Genomic DNA, 26,576 nt, shown 5'->3' with positions numbered 1-26,576 from the left:
ATGCTGCGGAAAGGGCAGAGCAAGCGTGGGCACGCATTGGTCGGGTTCCATGCTGCAGCCGCGAGCCCCGCGCCGCCGATGAAGAAGCTGCGGGCCGGCAGTAGCCACGCCGACCCGCCGCTGCGCATTGGGCAAAGCGCGAGCCCAGCAGTTCAGTCAGGCACGCACGCTGCACCCACGACGGCGGCCTCGGGGCGCGCGCGAACGAACGCGCTTGCGCCGCCGCCACGCCGTCCTTTCCCATCGCCGCCGGACCGCCCTCCCTCCTCCGCGACAGACGCCGCAAACACGGCGCTTCTCGCCGCCCAAGCAACAGCAGCAGCTGTGGCAGCAGATCTTTACGTCGCTGGTGCACGCGGTGCGGACTCGCCGCAGTCTGGCGGGCGCTTGCCTCGCCCGGAGCAGGCGGCCGAGCAGGCTGTGATCGCGGCCGAGGCGGATGGGCTCGGGCGGGTGCTGCCTGGCGGCGCGCCGGCAAAGGAGCCTGCCGAGGCGGGGGCGATCGGCGAGGCGGCGGTGTTCGTACCTGCAGTTATGTGGATCGTCCTTCACCAGTGCATAGAGCGGAGGGCAAAACTAAAGGGAGGGATGGTGCTTCCGTCGGTTTCCATTGAGAAAGATGTTTTGTCCGCACATACGTCAAACGTCATACCACATCCATCCATCCAACCAAGAGAATGCAACTCAAGTTTTGATCGCTCACATTTGGCTGACGTGTTGTTGAGTATCAGAGTATGATTCCTGTCTGCAGGTCTATTCACACCTCACGCGATCTTCCATGTCCAGACAGCGTCCAGACAGCGTCCAGACAGCGTCCAGACAGTGTCCAGACAGCGTCCAGACAGCAAAATCGGAGCGTCTAGACAGCTATTCAGACAGTACTAGCACTTGAGTGTACACAGCTGATTGAAGTAAAGGGGGATGATGCAGCTGCCTGCCAGAGCAGAAAGATTCCTGAATTCTCTCCACTACAAAAAAAGTCCAGTGCGGAACCGAGATCATGGCCCCGAATGCCGTGCTCTCTAGGTAATGTGTGGGAGCTCCACAAACCAGGTTGAGCGGTCGGGTTGATGTCGTTGACGGTGTTGGCCTGCGCACTCGTGTGATGCGTGTAGGCAGCCTACATGCACATGTGAGTAACTGCGGCAGGGCGGAGCGACGCACCGGCAGGGCAGACGCCGGCAAAGAGACGAACAGTAGCGAAATAGCCTTGAGCATGGCCAGTCGATGTTCCCCGTCGGATGACTCCGGCCAAACCGCGGAAGCAGGTTTTTTGAGCTTAGCCTTCGATGGTTTTTTAGGTTTTTTTGAGCTTTTTTTGTTTGATATGAACACAAACGCAAGGCGTGACATGACACATCGCTCTCGGGCCCACAGACATCCCGCACACCCGCCGCCCCCCGCCCGCGCGCGCCTCACCCCGGCCGGGAGAAAGGGGAGTTGTTTTCGTGCTGAGCTGGTTTCCGCGTGCTTGATTGAGCACTTGAGCACTGGATAGGGTCGATTCCGCTTGGTACGGGACCCCTCGATCGTCTCGCCCTCCCTCACTGGAGTGTTCACGCGGGGGGGGGTCATAACAAACACGGTACATACAGGATCGAGGTGCACGCTGCCGAAGCAGTGTCGTCCCCTCGCTCCATCGATCGTCTCACTGAGGGACGTCGGCGGTGGTGGCGGAGTGACCGATCGAGCTACAAGAGGAGCTTGTTCAGCAGGATCCGGGATAGTCAGATGCACTACCTCACTGGGCCTGACTGAGATCACCACACGAGCCTCCCATCCATCACCTATCTCTTTATCTGCGACCTGGCGGCGCTTGTGGCCGAGCCCTCTCGCCCGCGTCGGATTCACCGGCCTGTCCTCGCCCTCTCGATCGCATCGGGATTGCGAGATCTCGGCCCTCCACGCCGCATTCCGCAAGGGCCATGCCGTCTAACAACACCCGTGCACGGTCCTCCCATCCCTGTCTCCACTTGGAGTCCAGTTTTCTCTTCCTTTCTTTCTGTACTGATCGGCGCGCGTGTTTGCTTCCTTTCCTTTCCTGGTTGGAGAGTTGCCTGGAGTTGGTAGTTCCACCTTACCAATACGCATACCCGCTGCGACGCGACTGGCGGGGGTTGCGGGGAGGCGAGCGCGGAGAGCCAGAGGCAGAGCGGCTGCAGAGCGGCTCGCAACCGTGGTGGCGGTGAGAGCACTAGTCCGCATTTAAGGTAAGGTAAGGTAAGGTAAACTTCTCCACACACACGAGGTGGTGGGGCAAGGGGGGGCAACCCTCGCGTCTCCACGTCTAACGACAGGAGCCCCACGGCATTCAAAGTGCAAGGCCCGGTGCGCGTGGGTGAGCGGCGTGTGTGTGTGTGTGTGTGTGTGTGTGTGTGTGTGTGTGTGTGTGTGTGTGTGTGTGTGTGTGTGTGTGTGTGTGTGTGTGTGTGTGTGTGTGTGTGTGTGTGTGTGTGTGTGTGTGTGTGTGTGTGTGTCACGTCACTGCATCCTCTGCCGGTTCCTCCCGTCGCCTCTTCTTTGTTCGAATGATTTTCAATCCATCCTTCACGAATCCCTCCCATGTAGCTAGCGTTCTTTGCGAATGTCTCGAAATGGCCAGCAGGCGCTGTCTGCTCGCGGCCTGTGCGGGCCGCTCGTCCTCCTCGCCCTTCTTTCGTCCTCCCGTCCCTCCCCTCCACCATGGCCTCCTCGGCACTTCTTTCTCCATCCGCCTCGCCCTGCCTTTTCGTATCGTGCCGTTCGCCCTCCATTCGGTGACCTCCATGGCTGTCCGCCTCCTTTTGGGTGGCGCTCTCGATACCGTTGCGTCAACCTCGACGTCGCTGTCGCCCTCCCCGTCCCCGCCGTCGCCCGTGCCTCGGTTTTCGCGTCATCGGTAGCGTCTCCGTTGTTCCCTCGTGCTCCGCCGTCGCCCTCTCTGCTCGGGCCGTTCGCGATTTCGCTCCTCCTACGTGTCGCCCCTCCGTCTCCTCCCCTGCCTTCGTCGTCATCGTCGCTGTCGCGAAAGCCCTCCGCGTCTGAACCACAGCGTGTCCCGCCGGTCCGTAGTTTCTCTTCTTATCCGTAAAATTCTCTTCTTATCCGTTACCATGTAGAGCAAGGTCGAGGGCGGGCCCTTTCGGGCTCGGGCCGCCCTCTCGCCCGCACGCCGCACCTCTGCGGGGCTTGCACGTGGCAGCGGCGGCTCAAGATCCCAGCGATCTCGAGTTCTTCACGCTATCCACTGCGCCGCGGCTTCGCCGCGCCCATCCAAGCCCAGGGCTTGGTTTGCTGATACCCGCATCTCGCTCTGCGCATCTCTGAGGCTACCGCGCGCCGACTGCTACGCGCGCGGCGAGAGGCGCACCCCATCGGGGACAGGATTGAGGCCCCTGTACAAGCTCGGCAACGCTGCCGTCGTTGCCCTCCCGAGCCCTCAACACGATGCCGCACATTGCGCAACCCGTTCTGCGCACATGCCGCAGGGAGGAGTTTTCACTCTTCCGTCTGAGTTTCTCCTTCCTGCAGGGCGAGAGACATCAGCCTCTCTACTTCCAGGGGAACATCTATGCCACACGCTATCCCTAGGACGGTCCACAACCCACACTCTCGCTGCAGTCGATCCCAGCCCTCGCACTCCCCACTGGAGATCTAGCCGAGGCCCCCAGGCTGGGACAGGATTGGAGCCCCTGTGCTGCGTCTGCGGTGATATGCTCCTCCCTATTCATGTGAGTCACTCGACTGCGTCGAGGGGGGGGACGTCTGAACCACAGCGTGTCCCGCCGGTCCGTAGTTTCTCTTCTTATCCGTTACCATGTAGAGCAAGGTCGAGGGCGGGCCCTTTTTCGGGCTCGGGCCGCCCTCTCGCCCGCACCTCTGCGGGGCTTGCACGCTCCGGTCCCTCGATTCCCTCGTCTATCCCCTCCGCTGCGTCGTCCCAGCTTATATCCTCATCCTCTGTGCGCGTTGTCGTTCCCTCCCCTTCTCCATCGTTGTCGCCTCCGTCGACTGTGGCGCTGCCTCTTCCCTCGCCTCCGTCCTCCTCGTCTCGCCTGCCATCGTCCCGTGTCTCCTCGTCCTCGCCCTCGCCTTGGCCGTATTTAGTCCCCACCCTGGCGATCCCGTGTCCGACTCTGCGTTAGGGTTTTCTTCTTGAGGAGCACTTGGAGCACTCCATCAGCGCCGGGGAGCTAAGATGCGCCGGCAGATTCGGGAGTGGCAGCCGCCGGTTTGACGCGCGCTTGGTCTCTGGCTCTTGACGAGGTTTGTGGGGCTCGGCACTCGCCGGTTTTTGCATTTTTGCATTGTCGGCGCTCTGCAGTTGCACTCTCATGTGCGCAGAGGGCAGTGTGTGCCGGTCTCGCTCTGCCTCTGGGCGCGAGCCGGAGCATTTCGAAGGTACTGCTGCATGACTAAAATGACTATCGCTACGTCGCGCACACGTGCGCGTCGCTGTGGCGAGACCCGAGACGGATGGGGTACCCAAACAGTTTGAAGTGCAGCGCCATTCGGCGTCCCCACAACCCGCGGTCACAAAATCTCGTCGTCCTCGTAGTAGCGCGTGGGCGCCGGCGCCGGGGAGACACTCTGCGCGCCGGCAGCGAGGCAGCGCTCTGCGCGAGGGCGCCCGGATCTCGCGGCGCGGATGTGCCGCCGCCGGCGGCAACCTCGTCCACGCTGTCCCACTTGAGGCCGCCCGAGGTGTGGACCATATCGCTCGAACTCGGGGGGCACGGCGAGGGTTTGCGACGGGTGCGGCTTCAGGGGCGGGAGAGGGGCGGCTGACGGGGCTGGCTGGGGCTGTAGCCGTTGGTGTAGCAGGTCCACAGTCGGCGTCGCTATCATCCTCCCTCCCGAAGTCCTGGCTGCCGCCTGTTGCTCCGTGTCCACTGGTACTGCTGTCGCCCCCCTCCGCGTTGCTTCCTCGTCGGGAGTGTCCGTGGGGAGGGCGATACACGTTAGCGGGAGCGGCAGTTGCTCATGGAGCTGGAGGGGCTGGGCCCGCCCTTTTCCAGGGCTCCAATGGCGTCTGGTTCCGCGCCGGCTTCTGAAAGGGCAAGCCCGTGGCCCTCCGCATGTCGTCCGCGTCCATCACCGGCTTCGAGAACGTGATCAAGCAGGGCGGCAGCAAGAAGCGCAACCGTCCCTATGTCGCCAAGTTCAAGCGGGTCGGCGAGAAGACTCAGCGCCACCTGCCCGACTCGAACAGCGCGACAGCCGAGGAGGCGGCCGCCAAGCTGGCCTACTACCACGAGTACGGGTCGGAGCTGCCGCCGCCTGCAGCTCGCCAGCCTCGCCGCTCCCCGGAGGTGCGCTCCTGAGCCCGCACCCATCCTGGCTGCGCTCAGTCCTCCTTCCCTGGGCTGTAGGAGATGGCGGCAGAGCGGGCGGTCAAGGAGGCGCGCAAGCAGGCCAGGCGGCCGCAGAGGCCGCCGCTCACACCCGCGCGCCGGCGCAGCCTCCACAGTCTCCTCTCACGGGTCCCGGTGTGCCGTGTGTGTGCCGGTAGTCCCTCTCCCCATGGACTACCACCCCCGCGATGACTGGTGGCCCGCGTGGGTGGAGCCCGCGGCAGCTAGGCCGCCTGGGCGCGGGGGGGGGCGGTCCGGTGCTTCAGAGGCAGCGTGAGCGACGGGGGGGGCGAAGGATGTGAGGCGGCTCGCCTGCAGCGCCCACCTGCTGGGCCGTCTGGACCAGAGCGAATGCACCTTCGGGACCATCGAGCTCGTGCATAAAATGTTCACACAAGTCATCCCAATGGCCTCAAAAAGTCGTTGTCAGCCTCCGATTTTCCGTGTCGCCCGACCCGCCACCTCACCGGCCCGGCGTTCGGAGGCATAAAATCTTGGTCGGCCGTTGTGATGCGTCAACTTCAAGTTCCGGAACGACTCAACAGGGCCCAAAGACGGGGGAGCGACCGGCCTATCTTTGGTTCCGCGCTGAGCCCGTTCCGATCCCCCCCCCCCCCCCGTCAGCCCGCTGCCTTTAAAGGCTTTCCGGCCATTTCGCTCTCGTCGCCTACGCTCCTGGTCTCCTCCTTCGCCTCTCCCGCCTCGAGCAGCCGCTCCGTCTCGGCGGGCGGGGGCGGTGCCGCAATCTTGAGGGCGATGTTCATGTAGCAGTACGTCGTCGTGAGGACGATGACGACGCCGAGCCACGAGTGCACGTTCGTGGAGAGCTGGAAGAAGGTGGCGGAGACGACGACGAGGATGGCCATGACGGACGAGTTCGCAAAGTTCTTGACGATGGCGTCGGCGTACTTGTACACAAAGGCGACCGCGATCCCGTGGAAGGCCTGGAAGATGACGAGCGCGATCGCGAGCGGCGTGTACCCTTCCAGGAAGCCCTTGGTCTCGGGGTGCCTGCGGCGGCGGGGTGGCGGCGGCGAGTTGAGGCGCGGCGCGCGGCGGCCGCGGACGAGAGGGAGGGGGCGCAGCGCACTTCTTGTCGAAGCAGGACTGCACGTACAGAACCACGGCGATGAGGGAGCCGAAGGTGTACAGGATCATGTTTTGGAGGTTGACGGGCACCGAGAAGCCCTTGATAATGAGCTGGTTCCACACCTGCGGGCCGACGGCGCTGCCGGGGTCGGGCCGCCACGGGCTCCGCGGGCAGCCGCGAGCGGTCGTCGGGCCGAGCGCGCGGCGGCGGGGCCGAGGTGAGCAAAAGCGCACGGAGGTGACGGCCGTGATGGACACCGCGAGCGCGAGGAGGTAGTACGCCTGACAGCGCCGGCGGGGGAGGGGCGGTCGGCGCGGTGCGGCAGGTCGTGCGCGGTCGGGCGTCGGGGGAGCGCCGCCTTGGCCGGAAGCACGCCGCCGCCCTTGCACACGTCGTACTGCACGATGGCAATGGCGCAGCACTGGATGACGATGCACACCCACTGCAGCCCGGACATGGCCTGCCCGCTGAGGCGGAGCAGCAGAGCGCACAGGTAGGGCGCGACGCTCTTCCCCAGCGACATGGTTCCCGGATCCGCCACCGCCAGCACCCAGAACGAGAGAGTGTTGTTGAGCGTGTAGAGCAGCGCGAGGCCGAGGTAGTGCAGCACGATCTTCGGGCTGAGCGCCTCGAAGTAGGGCCGGCCCGATGAGGCGCGCTCGCGCTGGTGCAGCGTGGCGGCCATCCCGAGCTTGCACAGCTCTGTCAGAGCGACGCTCGACGCCGGAGAGAAGGTGTACTGGCCGTTGACCTGGCACACCTTGAAGAGGAGCATCGCGACGGACTGGATGACGACCAGCGTGAGGAAGGAGCCGAGCTGCTGCGCGTACAGCGCGGCCGAGCTACCCTCCGCCATTTTGGGAAACTTAGGCCATAAAAAGAATTTTATGCAAGTCCCTCGCAGGACACCGATACGTCCTCCCATCCCTCCCTTGGGTTGTCTGTTTTCTTTCTTTCTTTACCGATAGGGACCGGCAGGAGGCGGCGGCGCCGCAGAACGAAGCAGAGGAGAGCGACGCGACAGAAGAAGAAGAGACAAGGGAAAGAACGACGAGAAGGGGGCGACCGCGAGGTGGCATGAAGGTCGCAGCGAGAATCTGCGAGAGACTGCGAAGAGAGATAGGAAGAGGCGGACGCCCAAGGGTGGGCGACGGCTAGCGCACCACACCCCTCTCCTTAAAATCCCTGTGTGGTGGCGGCGTGCCGTCCTCCCATCCCTCCCTTGGGTTGTCCGTTTTCTTTCTTTCTTTACCGGGTACGGTACCACAGCTGAAGGGAGACGAGAGATACAAATACCTCGGAACGGAGCTAAGGACCGGGTGGGCAAACGGCGAGGGCCAGACCCCCCCTCCCCCGCGCCCATTCCCTGCCCTCTCCCGCCACACACTCCGTCAGAGCCCCCTCCCCTCTTGCACAACAGGAATTTTGACAATTAACCTTTGATGGGCTTGCCCATCCCGGAGTGGTTCGATCCCACGCAAACCCGAGACGGTGACGGGTGTTGTCTCGATGATCTCAGGCCCAGTGTGCAGTGAGGTAGTGCGTCAGACTATCCCGGATCCTGCTGAACAAGCTCCTCTTGTAGCTCGATCGGTCACACCGCCATCGCCGTCGGGGAGAGGGGGTCGCTCGGTACGTTCGGTGTGGCTCACCCTCCATGCCGTGAACAGGCGCTTTATCCACCCTATATTCTTCTCTCGTTCCTCTGCCCTTGCCTTGGTCTTGTCGTTGTTTCGCACCCATGTCTGTATGGCAATCGAGGCTGCCTTCCCCACTACCTGAAGTTCACTCGTCACCTCTCCCGCGAGCTCCCTTCTCTTTCTTTCGGGTATGGAGTCCGTGAGTGCGGGTAGCGTGCAGGCAATCACGGGTGCTATTTTGTCGTACTCCTCTTCGGCGAGCGCCCCAAATCTAGACCCTTTCGCCTTTAAGGAGGCTGCCCTCGCTCGTCTCAGGAATGTGGCGGTGTCTTTTGAGTCCGGCGCCTCCCGTTCAACTCTTGCTGTCGCCCTCGCTGTGTGTTTGTCGAGCTTCCGCATGAAGTGACGCGCCTCTTCCTTATTTCCAGCGCAGCTGCCGCTCAGTATGTGCGCCAACGACGCCTGTGGTGGCTCATTGTCTTCTTGTTTCCAGTCGTCCCAGTCTTTCAGTTCCCCGCGTCTCCTCCTTGCCTCGCGCGCCTCTTTTGCGACCTCATCCCTAGCCGCTTTGCACGCTCTGCATCCCCAGAACGCACTTCTCGTGGCGGGGCCCCTCATTCCCCGTTTCTTTTCCCCCTCTAGAATACGCCTGTGCCACCACACAAGCCATAGAAGAAGAGTGGCGCATGAATTCTTCTTGGCTTGGAGCGAAGGCAGGTCTTCACGCTGTTGCCAACGGCGCCCCGCCGACGCGGTATGCAGGACGTGGAGAGTCGCTCCCTATCGATGCTCAGGCGGAGCCCCGCGCTCCACACCGGCTCGCTCATCGCGGCCAACGGCCGCTTCGCCTGTTACGCCATCCCGTCGGGCGTGATCCGAGTGATCGACCGGCAGACAGAGGCGCTCGGCCTGCTGCGCGGGCACACGCGCGAGGTGAGAGCGCGCCGCCGCCATCGGGCTCCGCCCGCCCAGTTCGCCACACCGACGCCCGACCACCGCCTCCGCAAACTCAGGCGGTCGACCTCAGCATCACCGCCGGCGGCGGCGACGAGTGCCTCCTCGCGGCCGTCGCCAACGACGGCCAGGCGCTCGTGTGGCGGGTGCGCGCGGGCGGGTCGGCCGTGCAGTCGGAGCGGCTCCTCTCGGTCAAGGTCGACGGCACCTCGCCCGGCGCGGACGATCGCATCGTGCTCTGCCCGCAAGGCGCGCCGCCGCCCGCTCCGCCGCCGCCAACGCCGACGCCGCCGACGCCGCGCCTACACCGCCGCCGCCGCCGCCGCCGCTGCCCTCCACCCGCCTCCGCCCTCACCCGCCACGCGCGCCCGATGGCCACACACGCACACAGCCACACGCCTCACCGCCGCGCGCGTCGCCGCCAGGCGGGCCGCCAGGAGGGCCGCCGCTCGTTGCCGCGATCCTCAACGGCAGCGCGATGCTGTGGGACGCCCCCTCGGGCGGCGAGGCCGCGCCGCCGGGCCCACCTTCGCCGCTGGGGTGCGGCGCTGCCGCCGCCGTGGCGCTCGCCGCCGCGCCCGCCGGGAGCGGGGAGGCGGTGGTTGCCGTCGGCGCCGCGTCAGGAGACGTGGCGCTCCGGCTCTGTCGGCCGGGCGGCGGCGAGGTGTCTGCGGCGCCGCTGCTCTTCACGGCGCACGGCGGCGCGGTGAGCGGGCTCGCGCTGCTCGAGCCGGAGGGCGCGGGCGAGGGCGCGCGCCTCCTGCTCACTCTTGGCGAGGAGAACCGCGAGGTTTCGCCCCGGCGCGCGGGCAAACCGCGGCTGAGTCGTGAGCCGTCAGCAGCGGTCGCATGGAGTGACTAGGTCAAGCTCTGGCGCGCAGACCTCCGCGCCGGCAGCGCTGCCTGCGAGCGGGCGCGCGCCCACCGACGCCCGCGCCGCCCGCCCTCTCGGCGCCCCTCCCGCCCGTCCCGCCCACCCTCGCCGCCGCCGCAGGTGCTCTCGATCGACGCTCCTCCCTCGCCGCCGCTGCTCGCCGCCCTCGAGCCGCGCACCCGCACGTTGCTGCTCGTCTCGGCGGCCTCGAGCACCGACGCCTCCGGCCCTGCACTCCTCCCACCTCCTCCCACACCTCACGCACCGAACAGGCGGCTTGCGACCCCGCCAACGGACCGATGGCTGTCGCCGCATCGACCATCACCGCCTACGCGATCGGCGGCGGAGCCGCGCCGGCGTTCGCGCCGCCCGCCCGCTTCAACGCAAGCGCGGGCGTGCTCTCCTTCTCGCCGATCGTCGCACCCGGCCCGGACGCCGCCCTCGACTTGCAGCTCCTCTGCGTCATGCTCGACGGAGTGCAGTGCCTCACCATCGCAGCGCACCAGCTCCCGGCTCCGCCCGCGCCGGCCGCCGCTGCGCACCAGCTCGCGGCACCGCCGACCGCGGCCGCCGCCGCTGCGCCGTCGCCGCCGGCCGCCGCTGCGCCGTCGCCGCCGCCGGCCGTCGCAGCCGCGAGCGCCGCCAGCTTCCCTCGGCCGCCGGCGATGCCGCCGCCGCCGCCCTCGGCCGCCTTGCTGGCGCGCGATCAGCCGAGATCAGCCGAGGCGCGCGCCCGCGCCGCCGCCGCCGACGCGCCGCCTCTCCCGTCCCTACAGGCGGACCTCGCTTCCGGCGTGAGCCCGGTCCCGGTCACCGCCAACCACTCGCCCTCGCTCCCGCCGCCGGCGCAGACACCGCCGACGGCGCCGCCCGCCGCGCCGCCCGCGTGCTCGCCCGCCGACACGCGACTGCTCGAGCTGTCCCGTGCGTGGCCGCCGCCCGTGCCGCCGCGCAGGCGAGCGTGCTCTCACCGGCGGAGCCGTCGGCCCGCCTGCTGTACAGGTGCGGTCGAGCAGCTCGCCGTGACGCAGCGGGCGGGCCTCTCCCAGGTCGCGCAGCAGCTGGCGAGCCGCACGGACGCCTCGATCGAGGCGCTCGGCCGGCAGGCATGATTCGTTACAATCACGCTGGGACCGCTCCCCACAGTCCCACCACGATTCTAAGGACTTTTGCACCAGGTACTGATTGGGCTCGAGCGGTCCCAGTCCGCGAGCGTGTCTCTGCTGCAGCAGCTGGTCGCCGAGCAGCGGCAGGCGGAGGGGCTAGCCGAGATCTCGCCGAGCAGAACGGGGGGGAAGCGTTCTTCCCGGCCCGCCCCCGCCCCCCGGACCCTTCCCAGACCGTTCCCAGAGCCTTCTCGGAGCCTTCCTGCAGGCGGAGGCGCTGCGCGCGCAAGAGAGGCAGGCGTTGCTTGTTGCGGTGCGCGAGTCGTCGGCCGCCGCGGCGCGCGGAGCGCTGCAGGAGCTGCTGCCGCTCGTGCAAGCCGCGGTCGACGCGTCCGTCCGCGCCGCCGACACGCCCCGCGGAGTCGACTCCGCGAGCCTCGCCGCGGCGCTCGAGGCGACGCTGCCGGCCGCGCTTTCCTCGCCGGTGGCGGATTCGCTCGCGCCGGCGCTCGAGGCGTCGCTGCGCGCGTCGCTGCTCCCGCCGATGGAGCAGGCGACCTGCGGCCGCCGCCGCGGCCGCATCTCGGCCGCATCCCCGAGTTTGCCTCGGCCCCGTCTCGGCCCCGTCTCGGCCCCGTCTCGGCCCCGTCTCGGCCCCGTCTCGGCCCCGTGTGCTGCCGAGCCGCTGCCGTTTGGCGGAGCCTAGGCGGCCGAGCGCGGCCTCGCGCGGCTGTCGGAGGAGGCGGCGTCGGTGCCGGCGGCGGTGGCGGCGCGGCTGGGTGCGGAGGCGGAGGAGGCGCTGCACGCCGCTTTCGCCGGCACCCTCCTCCCGGGCTACCAGCGCGCGTCGACACAGATGTTCGAGCAGCTCCACGCGGCCTTCACGAGCGGCACAGAGCGGGTCACGAGCGCGCTCTCGGCCGAGGCTCCGCCCCGCCGCGTGCCCGCCCCGCGGCCCGGGAGGAGCCCCTGCTCTGAGCCGGCCCTGGGCCACTCCCGCAGGTGTCGCCCGTCGCGACGCAGCTCGCAGCCACCGCCGAGCCGCTCGCCTCCATCGAGGCGCGGCTCGGCCAGCTGCTCGCCGACGTCCAAGCAGCAGCCTCGAGCGCCGCAGCTGCCTCCACCGCCGCCGAAGAGGCGGCGCAGTCCGCCGCCGCCGCCGCCGCGTCCGCCGCCGCCGCGTCCGCGTCCGCCGCGCTTCCGCCGACGCGCGCCTCCCCCGCCATCGGCCGCGCGCCGCCGCCGCCGCCGACGGACGCGCCGCCCGCGCCCGCGCCGCCGGCCGCCAAGCGGTCGGTCTTCGACTCGCCCGGGAACCTCGGGCGGGGCGCGGGCGGGAACGCGGCCGGCGGCGCCGCAAAGGACTCGGGCGGCGAGATGTTCAAGTCGTTCAAGGCGAGGGGGGAGCCGCGCGCGCCCAACCTCGGCTGACCTCGCGCGATCTGCAGTGATCTCGAGGCGATCTCCCCCAGGCGACGATGGAGCTGCAGCAGCTGCTCGGCCGTGGGGAGCACGAGAAGGCCTTCGCGACCGCGCTGCACGCCCAGTTGCTCGAGCTCCTCTCCTGGCTCTGCTCCAAGGCTCCGCCGCCCCCGCCGCCACACGCACACACACACCACTGCCCACACTCTCGCCGCGCCTCGCCGACCCCCGCACGCCCACCTCGCCCACCGCAGGTCGACCCGTCGGAGCTGCTCGCCGCGCGGCCGTCGCAGATCCTCCTCACGTCGCTCGTGCAGCAGCTCGCCTTTGACTTGGGCGCGCGGCGGCGGCCCCGCCGAGGCGCCACACGCGCCCCTCCTCCCACCCCGCTGGCCCCTCCCGCCACCCCCCCCCAAAGGCGCGTCGACGAGCATGAAGCTCAAGTGGCTGCTGGCCACGCTCCCGCGCCTCGACCCGCACGACCCGCAGATCGCCTCGCACGTGCCGAAGATCCTCGAGCAGGTGGCCGCCAACCTGGCGGGCTGCACCGACGTCCTCGGCAACGCGGGCCACCCGTGCCACGCGACGCTGCTCGCCGTGAGCGCTATGGTGTCGCAGTTGGCCCGCTGAAAGCCAGACGGGAGGGAGGGGGGGGGTATGGGGGCTCGGACCGCGCAGCTCGAATACGGCGCTCGCTCGTCAGAGTCGGCTGGGGCGCGTCGTTCACTGACTCGATCCTAATACCTTGACGGACGTGGGCACTCGTGGTCTCGGCTCGAGAGGTCGTCATACCGCAAAAGCACACAGCACGTACTCAGTGGCCTAGAGTATTTCCCGGCAAAAGAAAGCAGGGCCGCGGCGCGGTGCGCACTCCCACTCGTGCGGCCTCGCTGGGCAGTCGACGTGGCGCGGCAGGGTGCGCACGAGACTGGAATCTGATAGCTACATGTATCTCATGAATGTACGTAAACGTATGCTAATCGGAGATAGCCGCGCAGCGGCTATGTAGGTTATCCGACAACGCGAGGAGAGGGACCGACAAACTCAACCCACCGTGAGGGGGGAACCGTGACTCAATCGTCACCAAACTATTACGTTCCGCGCGCGCGCTGGAACGAGCGTTTGTCGGACCCTCGCGCTTCTAGGCGCCCGAGTCCTGTTCTCGTCTGCACGATAGAGATGGCTCAAGACCCAAAGTATGCGATCACCATTCCAAGCGAGGCCGGCACCGACGCGTCTCGTCGCACCGCGCTTGGCCAGACGGTCGAGGGAGCGATCCGAGTGTCCGCAGGGCACTGGCTCCAGGTCGTGCTGAAGCCGGGATACTTCACGCAAGTGGGACAGATGTACGAGATAACGATGCACAAGGTCGAGTATGTCCTCTGGCCGGCGATTGTCGCGCTCGGCGAGGACATCGATAATGTGACGTGGTACATAAAGCACAGCCGCCTCACAGCGCTCGTCAAGGATCTGTGTGAGACCGCCGGCCTGGGCTTCGAGACCACGGGCATGAGCCTAGAAGAGGCGCAGGCAGCAGTGGAAAAGGCAGCGCCCGCGCTGACGCTGCAGCAGCGCACGCTGACGGCAGCACAGGTCCACCGGTACGCCAACCCCAACACCGCCACATGGGCGGATCACATGACCATCGAAAGGCTCATGGACAGCGACGGAGGACTGGTCCCTGTTTTCCAACTACGCCAGATGATCCCGGGCGTCTGGGCGGAGAACCAATGGACGGGAGACACCTTCACAAGTGCTGTCGAGGCAATGGTGCCAGACAACGCGGCCGGCAGGTCCGCACGAGGGCAGGTAGCCGCCGTGAGGCAGTTCCTGCACGAAACCGCAGTCCGCCACGCGGACCTGGCACACTACATCCCGTCGGGGAAGGTGGAAGACGAGATCGAGCGGCGCAAGAACGGCGACAAGATCGACTCCCTGGTCGCGCTGACATGGCCACAGGCGTTCCCCGTCTTGAAGAAGGTGTTTGCGACCACCACACCCGGATACAGTGTGGTGAGGAAGCTCAAAGAGGCGGCGACGGCGCTCGGACTGGGCAGCACGACCTCCATGACGTACGAGCAGATAAAGAACCTATGCTCGAAGCTTGCCCCTTCCACGGCTGCCCTGGACGACAACCCGGCAGACGTGGACGGTAACGAGGACAGGCTCAGCAAGGCCGTCGAAAGCGCAAAGTCACTCGCAGCGCCCGCCCGGCAGCCAGGGGCCGCGGCGTCAGTCGGACAAGCGGGACTGAGACAGAGGCGCAGTTTGCAGATGTGGCAAGCGACGCAAACTATATCAAGCTCGCCAGGTTGATGGAGCCGTTCACCACCAGCATCGGGTCGGGAACGGACGAGAAGAAGAAGGCGCTGACCGCACTGCTGAAAGACCAGAGCGCCGCCGGCGTCTACTTTGTGCTCAAAACAACGAAGACGTTGGACTCGCAGGCGCCGTTCAAGAGCCTCACGGGCCTAAAGATCAGCTCGGGGACAGAAGTGCTACACAGCAGGTGTATAACGACGCCCTCTCCCTCGACGGTGACGGAAAGAAGGTGCAGTGGGGCTTGCTCATCACCGCCGCCGATGCAGCAAAGCTCGTCAAGGGCCAAGTCGAGTGCAGCAAGGGCAGCGACGGAGTCGACTGGTGGTCCCTCCTGCGAAACACGATAATCCGGCGAGATGGCCAACAGGCCGTCGACAATGTGGAGACGGACAAGACGGGCGATCCCACCTGGATCTTCTCCAACCCGAGAGCGATGGAGCTCATGCTCCCGCCCATGTGGGAGATTTTCAAGCTGATTGGCTACAGCTCCACAAGGACGGGCGGCTTCTATACCACCTGGAAGAATATGACCAGTCGAACAAAGCAGGTGCTCGATCTGCCCACCGCGGATGCGAGGAGCAGAGGCGTGTGGCGCAGCCACGTCGAGGCGTGTGCCGCGATTCTCAAGGCCTTTGCCAACGAGTTCAAAGCGATGCTCAACAACCCGTTGACCATCGCAGTCGCCGGCGGGAAGCCTGCAAACTTCTACTCCGGCGATAGCACCGCGGGGACCCTCTGGAACCAGGTATATGATGACATCAAAGTCATCAAAAGCGACGCGGAGAAGGAGACGCGGGGTATGACCAAGCGCTACCTGCAGGAGGGCTCGCCGCCCGGCTACAGCCAGGCCTATCCCTACGGCGGCCCGAACGCCGATGTCGCCACAGCCGCCCGACGACAGGACGGCGCGGAGGCGGGCCGCTACGGAGACGGCCAACCAGCTCGCGAACGACGACTCGCCATACGCCATCTGCCCAGGAGAGCCAGACAGGGTGCGGGAGATGGTACTCGACGCCTGCAAAAAGCGCGACAGTAGCGTCCCCGCCGGCTCCGCCAAGACCGAGGCGTGGGGCTTCGCCTGGATGGCGCGCTTCGGCAGGGCGCACAACACCCCTTGGATGCGACCCCGGCGGGGCGCGCTGGTAAACGAGACCCTGGAGACATGGTTCGTGGCCTTTGCCATCCTCTGGCTCTGCGTGATGATGCAGCCATCGGCCCGCACTAAGGCGCGCGGCTTCGACAAGGCGAAGCCCGACTCCGCGCTCGGGGCGGTGTACGGATGGAGGCGAGTCCTCCATGCTTGCGGACGATACCTCGCGCCGATGGATTCTGCGCTCGCCGTTCTAAAGGCGATGAAGTCCGACTACATCGCGGAGTACGGGGACCTCGCGTTGACGGCGCAGCGAGGACAGCCGCTCAGCCTCGCCCAGACAGCCGCCATCAGCGCCGCCCTCGCCGAGGGCGTGGCGGGGTGGCTGTGCGCGACGAACGCGTGCTTCACGGTCATGGTCGCCTTCCTCCACTCCTCGGGCACGCGGAACGACGAGGTCGTCGCTCTACGGAGGAGCAACTTCACCCTCGTCATCGACGGCGCCGAGCTCCCCGCCACCACCGCTAACCTGCGCCGCATGCGCAACGGGTGCTATGTCAAGGGCAAATCAACTTGCTCTAAGTGCGACAGGCACAACACCTTCTGGGGCTCGCGAGACATGTGGTTCCGGTACGACGACGCGGCCGCCAACAACTTCGCATCCAAGTGGGTCGCGTGGGAGCTCGCCTACCCGTGCCCGGTGGAGCAGAGGGGCGAGTGGCCCGCCTTCTCCGAGAAGGGGGACAACGAGCACATGACGACGCGCCGATCGGCGGCGCTCCACAAGCAGCTCACCATCCAGGCGCTAGGGCAGACTCTGGGCGCGAGGGTCACCATCCACTGGTGGCGCGTCACGCTCGCGACTGCGCTCTTTGCAAAGGGCAAACCGCCCGGCGAGATCCAGGCGCTCGTGCGCTGGAAGACGGAGGAGGCGATGCGGATCTACGCGCGCATCCGCCCCTCCGCCTACGCGGACGCGGTAGAGGGCGCCATCGCCACCGACGCGGGGCCTCACGCGGGGGCGTTCGACGAGGCGGAGATCGAGATCGACCCCCGCAACGCCATCGCCCGGCTCGAGGAGGCCGTAACCCACCTCGACGCGGACGCGAAGGAGGCGAAGCGCAAGGGGAAGGCGAGGGAGCAGCCCTCCGCCGACCCCGCACCGGAGCAGGGGAGCTTCGACGTCGGCGAGAACGCCGACGTCGCAGCCTCGCTGAGCGACGCCCGCGGCCTCGTCGGGAACGACGTGAGCATGCCAGACAAGTGCTGGCCCGGCGAGACCGGCACAGGCTCGACGCGCTGCACCGTCGTCGCCTTTGCCGAGGACCGCGGGAAATACGTACTGCGCATCTCGCGCGGAGACTGGGAGGGGCAGCACTACCTGTTTGCGTACGACCAGATAGAGCGGCACCTCGCCAAAGCGCTGCGCGGAAAGCTCGCAAAGCAGCGCCCGCAGCAGCAGCCGCGTGGCAAGCGGCCACGCCAGCCCGGGTCGGCTTCGGCCGACACCCTCCGACCGGGCAACGACCCCAACTAGTCGATGGGCCTGGTTGAGACTCTCTGGGATCGACTTCCCCGGCGATCGGCGCGATGGGCCTTATTTGGGCGCCGACGCTCGGGGTCGTCTGGCGACGGCACCGGGAGCTCGAGACGCAGCTCTCGGGGCCAGCCAACCCAGGAGTCGATTTTAGGACCAATCTCAATAACAATCTATATCAGCATGAACAACGGGGACTCGGACGCGATGGATAATCGGAGATAGCCGCGCAGCGGCTATGTAGGTTATCCGACAACGCGAGGAGAGGGACCGACAAACTCAACCCACCGTGAGGGGGGAACCGTGACTCAATCGTCACCAAACTATTACGTTCCGCGCGCGCGCTGGAACGAGCGTTTGTCGGACCCTCGCGCTTCTAGGCGCCCGAGTCCTGTTCTCGTCTGCCCCACCCTCCACTTCCCTGGCAGACGTGTTGTAATGTGTCTGTGTGTGTGTGAGCGTCGGGCCTTATTTGGGCGCCGACGCTCGGGGTCGTCTGGCGACGGCACCGGGAGCTCGAGACGCAGCTCTCGGGGCCAGCCAACCCAGGAGTCGATTTTAGGACCAATCTCAATAACAATCTATATCAGCATGAACAACGGGGACTCGGACGCGATGGATAAAAAAGTGTGACAAGTGACATAAAGCCGTACCGCGGTACCGTTTTCCTGGGCCGGGCTCGACACCGAACGCCCGAGGAAGTCTATCTATTTGTTGGATAGAGCTATCTCTACCCTCCGAGAGGCGCCCGCCCGCTCTGCGCATGGGCGAGGCTCCGCCGCCCTCGGCTGGCAGGCTCGCCGACAGCAGGAGCGCGTCCTCACCATCCCGGTAATAGCGCGGCCGGCGGCCGGCGACTGTGAGGCCGCACCTGCCGTACAGCCGGAGAGCCGCCTCGTTGCCCAAGCGCACCTCGAGGAGGAAGCGCGCAGCGCCTGCCGCCTGCGCGCGCGCCATGCTCTCGCAGACCAGCGCCGACGGCGAGCGATGTGAGTGACGCCTCGTCGAGCACTGTCGAGGTGAAACACATGCCCACCAGCGCCTCGTCCCCAGAATCGCCCACCGTCCACGCGCCCAGTGCGGCCGTTCGCGGACTGCGCATCTCCTCAAACTGTGCCTTCAGGTACGTTTACTGGAATAACACGGCGGACTTCGACTTGCACGCTTCGGGAAGTACAGCTGCGCCTGAAGCAGCGCAAATGGCCTCGAGCAGCGCATGCTGGTAGCGCTCCCTGCCAGCAAACCGGCAGTCGAAAAAGTGAGAGAAGAGCTGGCCGTTGATCCACACGACCGGCAGCCCAGCGAGCCCGTAACGGGGCTCGACAGAGTCGGACTTGTCGGCGTCGCCTTGCATGAGCTGTACTCCTTCTGCCCCCCGCCAGCAGGTCGTTATCGTTGTCCAGTTTACCGTCAAGTTCTGGGCGCAGATCTGCTCGCGTGCCAAGTTCTTCGGCTGGCCGATGTCAAACTGGTACTTGCAGCCAAGGACGTCAGGCCGGCTGCCGCCGCACGGTCCCGAGATGCAGTTTGTGAACTCGAGCCATACTTTCGGGTAATACGCTTGGACGCAGCGCTGGAGAGTGTCGGCCACACACTCGCTCTTGGTATGCATGCAGCTTGCGTCGGCCCCCGCGGATGGGTTGCAGCAGGCCTGCGTGCCATTTTTCTTGGCGTCGAAGAAACGTGAGAGCGTCGCAATCTCACCAATCTTTGGGAGCATGTCGTTTTGCCACCCGGCTTCCCACGCGCCGGCGCAAGGGCAGTAACTCTCCGCCATGATCTCAACAGACACGCGGTCGGCCGTGGACATGGCGACAACGAGGCTCGTCGTGAAGCAGAGCATCAACGCGGGATTCGACCTTTTTACGGGGTAAGGTATGGTCGCGCCAAAAGGGTGGGGGGGTATGGTCCTGGCCGCCGGAGGCGGCCTGCTCGACGGGTGGGCGGGTATGGTCAATCGCTGGAGCCGCCGTACCGCCCACGTTACAACAGTACACGCCGCGCTCGCACCGGCCGCGCCCGCGCCTGCGCCCGCGCCTGCGCCGGCACGCAAGGCCCTGGCGGCCTTTGCGGACACGCTCTGAGGGGTGAGCACGATTGCCGGCGGGTCACCTCGCGCAGACTGCATCGCGCGAACCCGTGCCGCACGACCGGACGGCCTAACACGACGGTTACTGTACGCGCTCGTGTGGTGGGGTGGGGGGTGGGGGGGTATGGTCCTGCTGGCCAGAGTCCTGTGCGGGTGGGGGGGTATGGTCGCGGCGCCAGGGCCGGGACCCCACCATACCCTACCCCCTAAAAATCTCGAATCCAGCTCGCAGCAGGATCAAAAAGAATTTTACGACAAAAAGAATTTTTTAGTTCAAAACGGTCCGTACGGCGCATGTGCGAGCGAGGGAAGCCGCGGGGGTCGTGGTTTAATCCGGTTTTGGGGGGGGGGGGGGGGGCGGGGGAGCCCCCGGGGGTTCTATAAGGAGAGCGCGCGTGGGGCAGTCAGAGACAGCCGGGCACCGCTCCTCGGCTCGCATGTGCATCTCTCTATGAATCAAAGGTATGAATCGCTTTTACTCGTATACACAATACACCCCGACCGACACACACAGCGTGAATGCCGTGGGGCTCCTGTCGTTAGACGTGGAGACGCGAGGGTTGCCCCCCCTGCCCCACCACCTCGTGTGTGGAGAAGTTTACCTTACCTTACCTTACCTTACGGGGTGTGGACCCTGAGTTGACCAGGGGTTGTGCGCTGGGCCCTCCTGGTCCTGCTCGGCTCCAGCCAGTAGACAAGTCTTGTCATCAACAGAGTAGAAGGATCTGACCTCGGGGCCGATGTGACCAAGCGCTGGTAGCGTGGTTTAACCTCAAACCCATGGTCTCACAGTGTGCCGGCAGTCGCCGAGCAGTGTCGCTCACACAAGCCGCAGCACAAGTGACTGAGGGCCAGTGAGGGCGAGCCCATCGCTGTCACAGCTGTGGCAGCCGCACAATAGGCTGTGTCAACTGTGCAGAGTGTGTGAGCAGCAGAGGAGCTGCTCTCCAGGCTTCTGTCGCAAAGAGCTGCATGCCACCGAAAGCGCTGTCGAGGTTCGCCGAGCGCGGCGCAGGTTGAGGGAAGCCGCCACCGACGAGCGCGTTGGACTTTTCACTCCGGACAAAGACGGGTACACGCACACGAGCCGCGGTTACCCTGACAGCGACGCGCGCGGCGCACAGTCACGCCCCACGTCACCCCGACACGCGCGGCTAAGCCACGCGCGTTTCTCTCCGGCACCTTTTCGAACACTCCGCAGCCACTAGCACTGCCGAGTCAGAGACACATCCCTCATCCGCGACATACCCGCCTCTGCCCACTACTTCATGCGTACATACACACGGAGACAGAGGCCACATGATCGCTTTTGACCTGCTCACAGCTTCAGCTTGGGAGGCGAACCCGCTTTGCCCCAGGTCGCAGTGAGTGGCGGTGATCCGCCCGCCGTGCGCCAGTTGTACTGCGGCGATCCATGACTCCTTCTCGGAGAGCTTGGCGGTGTTGCGACTGCGACTGCGGGCGGTGTGCTGGGCGGAGCGTGCTCTGGAGGAAGCAGTCCGCCGAGGGAGGCGAGAGGCACGGTGGGCTTGGCCGTCGACATATATACAGAACACATGATGGAGGAGAGCAGATGACACCCCAGATCGTTTCGGCGAAACAAAAGAAAACATGGTTCTCGAGGTGGATATCCTTTGGCCGCGTTGGGAGCGAGGATTGGTGTAACCCGAGCCACGGAGGCGTGTTTTCTGACGGCCGACCGTCAGTGCACGGAGTTGCCCCTTCTCCGACTGCCCCGGCTAGTTCACGGGTTTCGCGGGAGTGACCCCATGCGTCAAACCCGAGACCTAGCGCGGGTGGGTTGGAGGGGGCTCGCCCCGTTCCTCCCCATCGGGCCGCATGTGCGGCCACGCCTCGCAGATTCGTTTCTCGCGCCTGGGTCAGGCGCGCGGGGCATCCCCCGGGTACGTCGACGAGCTAGCTGCTCGCGGCAGGCAAGGTGACAGAGGCTCAAACGCTGCCGAGTGGGCGGACAACACCATCCCGACGGACACTCCCGACGAGGGGAGCGACACGGAAGGACCCGCCCCCGCCCCTCGGGGCGGGGGCCCCCGCCCCCCGGGGGGCCCTTTGGGGCCCCTCCAGGGGGCGACCCCTCCGGGGAGGCCGGCCCTCCCCGTGCCGGTTCTCCCCAACCAACCCCGCCGGCAGCGCGAGCTGCCGGCCATATTGAGCGGTTCATCCGCGTCGCGCACTCGTCCCAACCGAGACTCGTTCTGCGCGCCAACGGCTGGTGACGCTGTGATGCCCTTGAGCTAGTCCTTCCCCGGTCGCCTAGCCTCTGCGCTGTCTGGCGGACGCCTGTATGCCATGCGCGCGGACCACGCTTGCGTGGGTACGTGGCTGGCAGGCTGACCCGTGTGCGGGGTAACCCGCGCACGGGGAAGCTTCACGGGTTCGAGCCGTCAAACATTGAGCAGCGGAGGTGTGCCGAGGGGGACCGGGAGGCGGTAAGTCGTCGTCGCCCGGCGCTGCTTGCAGCACCATGGCGATGGCGCTAAGAGGTTCCTCTTTTCCGCGCCCCCCCCCGCAAGGCGCGCGATACACACCCACGGCGAACACGCCGAGCCGCAGGGTTTCGAGGTCAAATTTTGAACTTGCCCGAGACGGCCCGCAAATGGCCCCGAGTTGTTGCCCCGGTGCAGGCGCATCACACCTCAGCCTCGAGGGGCCGGTTCCGCCGCGCAGTCGAGCAGCAGGAGCTCGGGCACAACTTTGTCGACAAACAAGTGGGCAAAATTTCGGCGAAGAAGCGGCACCGGCGGCACGCCGGGATGAACCCGGACCGGTAACATTGTTCAGATCCGCGGCGGCGAGCCGCCGCGAGCCCACAGGAGAGCTGGGAGCCGCGGCACTAGCCCGCGCCGCTAGCGAGGCGAGAGCAGCAGCCGACGACCGTCCGACATGGCAGTTGCAGCGGCGGGAGTAGAAGCGCGCACCAACGAGAGCGAAGCTTGAGCACTTGAGCACTGGATAGGGTCGATTCCGCATGGTACGGGACCCCTCGATCGTCTCGCCCTCCCTCACTGGTGTGTTCATGGGGGGGGGGTCATAACAAACACGGTACAGGATGATCCTGAGGTGCACGCTGCCGAGGCAGTGTCGTCCCCCCTCTCCCCGACGGCGATGGCGGTGTGACCGATCGAGCTACAAGAAGCTCTACACTTACCACTTGTACGTCTTCCGGCTTTTACAACGCAAACAGAAAGAAAGAAAACAGACAGCGGATGCTAGGCACGCCGCCACCACACATGGATTTTAAGGAGAGGAGTGTGCGGTGCTAGCCGTCGCCCACCCTTGGGCGTCGCAGGCTTGTTTTCTTCTTTCACGGCGTCGAGCTCAAAGCTTGCTCGGTGGCTGCTCCCTCCCGCTCGCAGGTGCGCCTCGCCCCCCGACTCCGCCGGCCCCTCGACGCAAGACAACCTTCATCACCGGCAAGATATGCGGGCTTTTGTTTTCGCCGCCCTGCCCGCGTTCGCTGCGGGATTCGGTTCGGTGGCGAAGGCCGAGTGCGCAGAGGTTGCGCCCGCTTTGTGGGCCCAGATTGACTTTGAGGAGTACACGCGCGCGACGTGGTATTCGCAGGCGCAGGAGCCAAACTCGTACCAGACGGTCGATGAGCTCTTCTGCATCACTGCCACGTGAGCGAGCGCGCACCGCCCTCGCCCACACATCCCACCACATCTCACATCTCACCCTCGCCCCTCGCCCCTTGCGCAGGTACAAGCTTGAGGGACTTCAGGTGCCCGGTGGTGGCGCGGGTCCGCCGGCGGGCGTGATGGCTGGCCTTCCGCCGGCGGGCGCTCCTGGTGGGCCCTCCTGGGACGGCCTCGTCATCTCCGTGTACAACCAGGCGAACCAGGGGGCGGTGAACGGGCCGATCGCCAACCCACTGACGATGCCGAACGGTGCCCCCTCCCCGGTCAACCCCATCTGCGCGCGCCTGATTGACCCGCCGACGAACAAGCTTGCCGTCGCGCCGTGCTTCCTCCCGAACGGCCTCGCGGGGCCGTACTGGCCCGTGATCCTCAAGGCAGACGAGCAGGGACGGTACACGGCGGCTGCGGTCATCGGCGGCCAGCCGACGGTGCCGCAGGGCGACGGCGGCTGCTCGCTTCCGCAGGTGGACGCAGCCGACTTTGACGGCGTCGGCGGCAACGAGGGGCTGTGGATCCTCACGCGCGAGCCGAACCCGCCCGCCAGCCTCGTCGAGGAGATGAAGGCAGAGCTCCTCTCTCTCGGCATCTCGGTGGCCAACATGCTCGACGTCTCGCAAGAGGGCTGCTCGTATGAGGGGTACGACATCAAGGCGTTATCTTCTGCTTCTATTCCATTTGTTTTTCCGACTATTGACTGGTGAGCACCTCAGGGCTGCTGCGTGACGCGTGGCTCGGCTCCTCGAGCGCTTGTAAATTTTCTGTGATCTTTGTACGAACAGCACTTGTGGGAGTTCGACGGCATTCGCGGTGACCGATTTCGTTCATGTATTCTTTTTGAGAGCGCATGCTCGTAGTTTTTCTTTTTTGCTTGGCCAATCCAGTGTTTGCTCGACCTCGACGATGGGCTGCTCGTCGAGCAAGCCGGACGCTACGGCCGCGCAGAAGCAGGCTGGAGATCCGGAGCAGGCTGGGCCTCCGGATGCGGATACCAAGGACACCAGGGCGGCGGCTGCAAAGGATGCCTTCGCGACTGTCGACAAGTCAGGAGACGGTAAGGTCTCGATGCCCGAGGCGAAGAAGGCGCTCGAGGCAACCTTCCCAAAGCTCGGTAAGTATGTCGCCAAGGCCTTTTTTCCGCGGAGGCGTGCTGCGTTATTTTTTATCTTCGGGGCTGTGTGTGCGCCCGCGGCGTCATCGACTCATGGTGGCGACGCGGCGCGGCACGCCGAGCGCGGAGCCGGCCGCGAGCGCGGAGCCGGCCGCGAGCGCCGCTGCGCCGGCGCCGCCGGCGCAGGAGATCGGCCTGCTCGTCGCTCCGCTGCGCACGCTCTCTCTCTTTGCCTCGGGCGCGGCGGAGCTGGCGCTATCGGCCTTCGCGACGGCGGCGGTGCACCCCGCGATGCTGTTTGCGGGCTATCCGCTGCTCCTCGGCTGGCTCGCCACCCACCTCGCCGCGCCTCACCTCTACGCGCCGCCCACGTGCCACGGCTTTGAGTCGCACGCGCCGGCTGCGGCTGGCGGCGCTCTCTACCTGCCGTCGCTGTACGCGTACGAGTTTGCGTGGTGGCTGGTGCTCGGCATCCTCTCCTCCATCGGCTTCGGCTCCGGCCTCCACTCCGGCATCATGTTCCTCTGGCCCTTTGTCATGCGCGTGGTGTCGCAGGCGCAGCGCCCTGTCCCACGCCTCGCCTCGCCTCGACTCACCGCCCTCCTCCTCCCCTCCCGCTGCCTGCCCAGCCCGCCTCCGCCGCGCCCCGACCGCGCCTCCCGTCGCCGCCAGCCGCGCCTCCCCGTGCGCCGCATGCTACTCGCCACACACTCCACACGCCTCTCCACCGCCCCTCGCCCGCCCCTCGCCCGCCCCTCTCTTCTGCAGGCAGAGATCCAGGGCTCGACCCGCTTCAACGCCGTCTTCAACCACCCGTGCCGCGCCTCGCGCCGCGGGGCGCACCTCCCCGAGGGCACGCCCGCAACGCGCCCCGCATGCGCCCCGCAGGTGCCTCTTCGAGCCCCACGGATCGCCCGGCGACGGCACCGACACATTCTTCAACAAGCTGCTGCTCTGCTGGCCCGCCGTCATTGTGACACTCCCTAGACACTCCCTAGACACTCCCTAGACACTCCCTAGACACTCCCTAGACACTCCCTAGACACTCCCTAGACACTTCCTAGACATACTTCCCAGACATTCTTCAGCAAACTGCTCGTCATTGTGGGACGCGCCCGCCGCCGCCCGCGCAGCACGCCGCGCGCCGCACGCCTCCTCCTCCCGCCTTCCGCCTCCGGCCTCCCACCTTTCTCCCCCCTTCCCCGACCTCCCCTCTCCCCTCCCTCCCCCGCCGCAGGTCTGGGGCGCGGGCACCGCAGTGGGCCAGCTGCCGCCGCCGCTCTATGCGACGCCTTCCAGTAGCCTTCCATGAGCCTTCTCTGAGCCGTCCCCCAAAGGCGGCCGTCCTATACTCCGTGGCGCGGACGCGCGAGCGGCGCCTCTTCACTGCCGCCGCTGCGAGCAGGCGAGCTGCCGCCCTACTTTGTGACGCGCGCGGCGAAGCGCGCGGGCGAGCGGGCTGGCGAGTTCGATGCGGAGCTCGAAGAGGCGCGGCGCTGCAGAGACGCGGCCGAGATGCGGGAGAGATGCGGCCGTGATGCGGCCGAGTGCGGGAGGGATGCGGGAGAGATGCGGGGCAGATTCGGCAGATGCGCAACAGAGGTGAAGCAGCGGTCAGGCAGAGGTGCAGGCGAGGTTGGAGGAGCGGGACGGGCAGGACGGGCCTCCCCGGCGCGTCACGTTCTTTGGACGCGTCCTCGACGTGTCCACGGCATGGCCCTGCAGGCGATGGGCAGGACGGACCTCGTCTCGCGCATCAAGGTGTGTCTAGGAAGTGTCTAGGAAGTGTCTAGGAAGTGTCTAGGAAGTGTCTAGGACGGACCTCGTCTTGCGCATCAAGGTGCGCGCGGCGCCGCCAACGCGGGCCGGACGCGCCCGCTGGCACGCCCGCCCACGGGCCGCGCCGCCCGCCCGCGACCCAGGTGTGGACGATTGACTTCACGCGGCGGAACGGCTTCCTCGGCATCCGTCCTCGCCTCGCGGCGGAGACGCCTGACACGCTCCTCTGTCTCCGGTCACACACCTCTTTTCTGCGCAGGCATCTTTCTGCTCGCCTCGTGGCCGAACGCCGCTTTCGACATGTGCGGCATGGCGTGCGGCTGGCTCGAGATGCCGTTCTGGACATTCTTCGGTGGCACGGGCCCGGGAGAGAGCGAGATCTGGCGCAAGAGACCCAATCTAGAGCCGCGCGCACGCCCCCGCGGGATGGAGCTTGCACTGCACATGCACATGCACGTGCGTGTGCTCCTCTTGTCTGCCAGGCGCCACGCTCCTCGGCAAGTCGGTCGTCAAGACGACGCTGCAGACCTCGGCCCGCCTCCGGCCCCGCCTCGCCCTTCCCCCCCCCCCCCC

General features: G+C 66.3%; 6 protein-coding genes across 6 annotated transcripts; 3 read left to right on the top strand and 3 right to left on the bottom strand.

Moving 5' to 3' along the window:
• Positions 1 to 695, top strand: EMIHUDRAFT_219854 (hypothetical protein; the record flags this gene model as incomplete). The annotated part of the gene is made up of 4 exons (XM_005758146.1): positions 1 to 150; positions 278 to 349; positions 418 to 603; positions 675 to 695. 4 exons carry the CDS (start codon positions 1 to 3, stop codon positions 693 to 695), a joined length of 429 nt encoding a protein of 142 aa, XP_005758203.1.
• Positions 696 to 5,889: 5,194 nt separating this feature from the next.
• EMIHUDRAFT_453608 (hypothetical protein) lies at positions 5,890 to 7,288 on the bottom strand. Its single transcript, XM_005758145.1, has 4 exons — positions 6,782 to 7,288; positions 6,657 to 6,704; positions 6,424 to 6,545; positions 5,890 to 6,344 (listed from the first exon to the last, which is right to left on the bottom strand). Exons 1-4 carry the CDS (start codon positions 7,277 to 7,279, stop codon positions 5,954 to 5,956), a joined length of 1,059 nt encoding a protein of 352 aa, XP_005758202.1. The 5' UTR covers positions 7,280 to 7,288; the 3' UTR covers positions 5,890 to 5,953.
• A 1,486-nt stretch (positions 7,289 to 8,774) lies between these two features.
• EMIHUDRAFT_453607 (hypothetical protein) lies at positions 8,775 to 13,258 on the top strand. Its single transcript, XM_005758144.1, has 10 exons — positions 8,775 to 8,996; positions 9,077 to 9,250; positions 9,682 to 9,807; positions 10,164 to 10,367; positions 11,266 to 11,481; positions 11,854 to 11,898; positions 12,000 to 12,083; positions 12,470 to 12,577; positions 12,674 to 12,755; positions 12,838 to 13,258. The coding sequence occupies exons 1-10, from the start codon at positions 8,820 to 8,822 to the stop codon at positions 13,047 to 13,049; spliced, it is 1,428 nt and encodes a 475-aa protein (XP_005758201.1). The 5' UTR covers positions 8,775 to 8,819; the 3' UTR covers positions 13,050 to 13,258.
• A 4,917-nt stretch (positions 13,259 to 18,175) lies between these two features.
• EMIHUDRAFT_47891 (hypothetical protein) lies at positions 18,176 to 18,340 on the bottom strand (the record flags this gene model as incomplete). Its single annotated transcript, XM_005758143.1, has 1 exon — positions 18,176 to 18,340. A coding segment is annotated over one exon (165 nt), but the record flags the coding sequence as incomplete, so codon positions are not given.
• A 157-nt stretch (positions 18,341 to 18,497) lies between these two features.
• EMIHUDRAFT_219846 (hypothetical protein) lies at positions 18,498 to 19,211 on the bottom strand (the record flags this gene model as incomplete). The annotated part of the gene is made up of 1 exon (XM_005758142.1): positions 18,498 to 19,211. The coding sequence occupies one exon, from the start codon at positions 19,209 to 19,211 to the stop codon at positions 18,498 to 18,500; it is 714 nt and encodes a 237-aa protein (XP_005758199.1).
• Positions 19,212 to 22,898: 3,687 nt separating this feature from the next.
• On the top strand, positions 22,899 to 25,653 carry EMIHUDRAFT_219844 (hypothetical protein; the record flags this gene model as incomplete). The annotated part of the gene is made up of 8 exons (XM_005758141.1): positions 22,899 to 23,098; positions 23,178 to 23,813; positions 24,034 to 24,232; positions 24,474 to 24,770; positions 24,993 to 25,039; positions 25,113 to 25,197; positions 25,302 to 25,328; positions 25,630 to 25,653. 8 exons carry the CDS (start codon positions 22,899 to 22,901, stop codon positions 25,651 to 25,653), a joined length of 1,515 nt encoding a protein of 504 aa, XP_005758198.1.
• Between the last annotated feature and the right edge of the window lie 923 nt (positions 25,654 to 26,576).

Source organism: Emiliania huxleyi, assembly GCF_000372725.1.
Source record: "Emiliania huxleyi CCMP1516 unplaced genomic scaffold EMIHUscaffold_88, whole genome shotgun sequence".
Taxonomy (NCBI): domain Eukaryota; phylum Haptophyta; order Isochrysidales; family Noelaerhabdaceae; genus Emiliania; species Emiliania huxleyi.
Note: the sequence above shows the minus strand (reverse complement) of the source record. Positions and strands in the feature narration are given on the sequence as shown.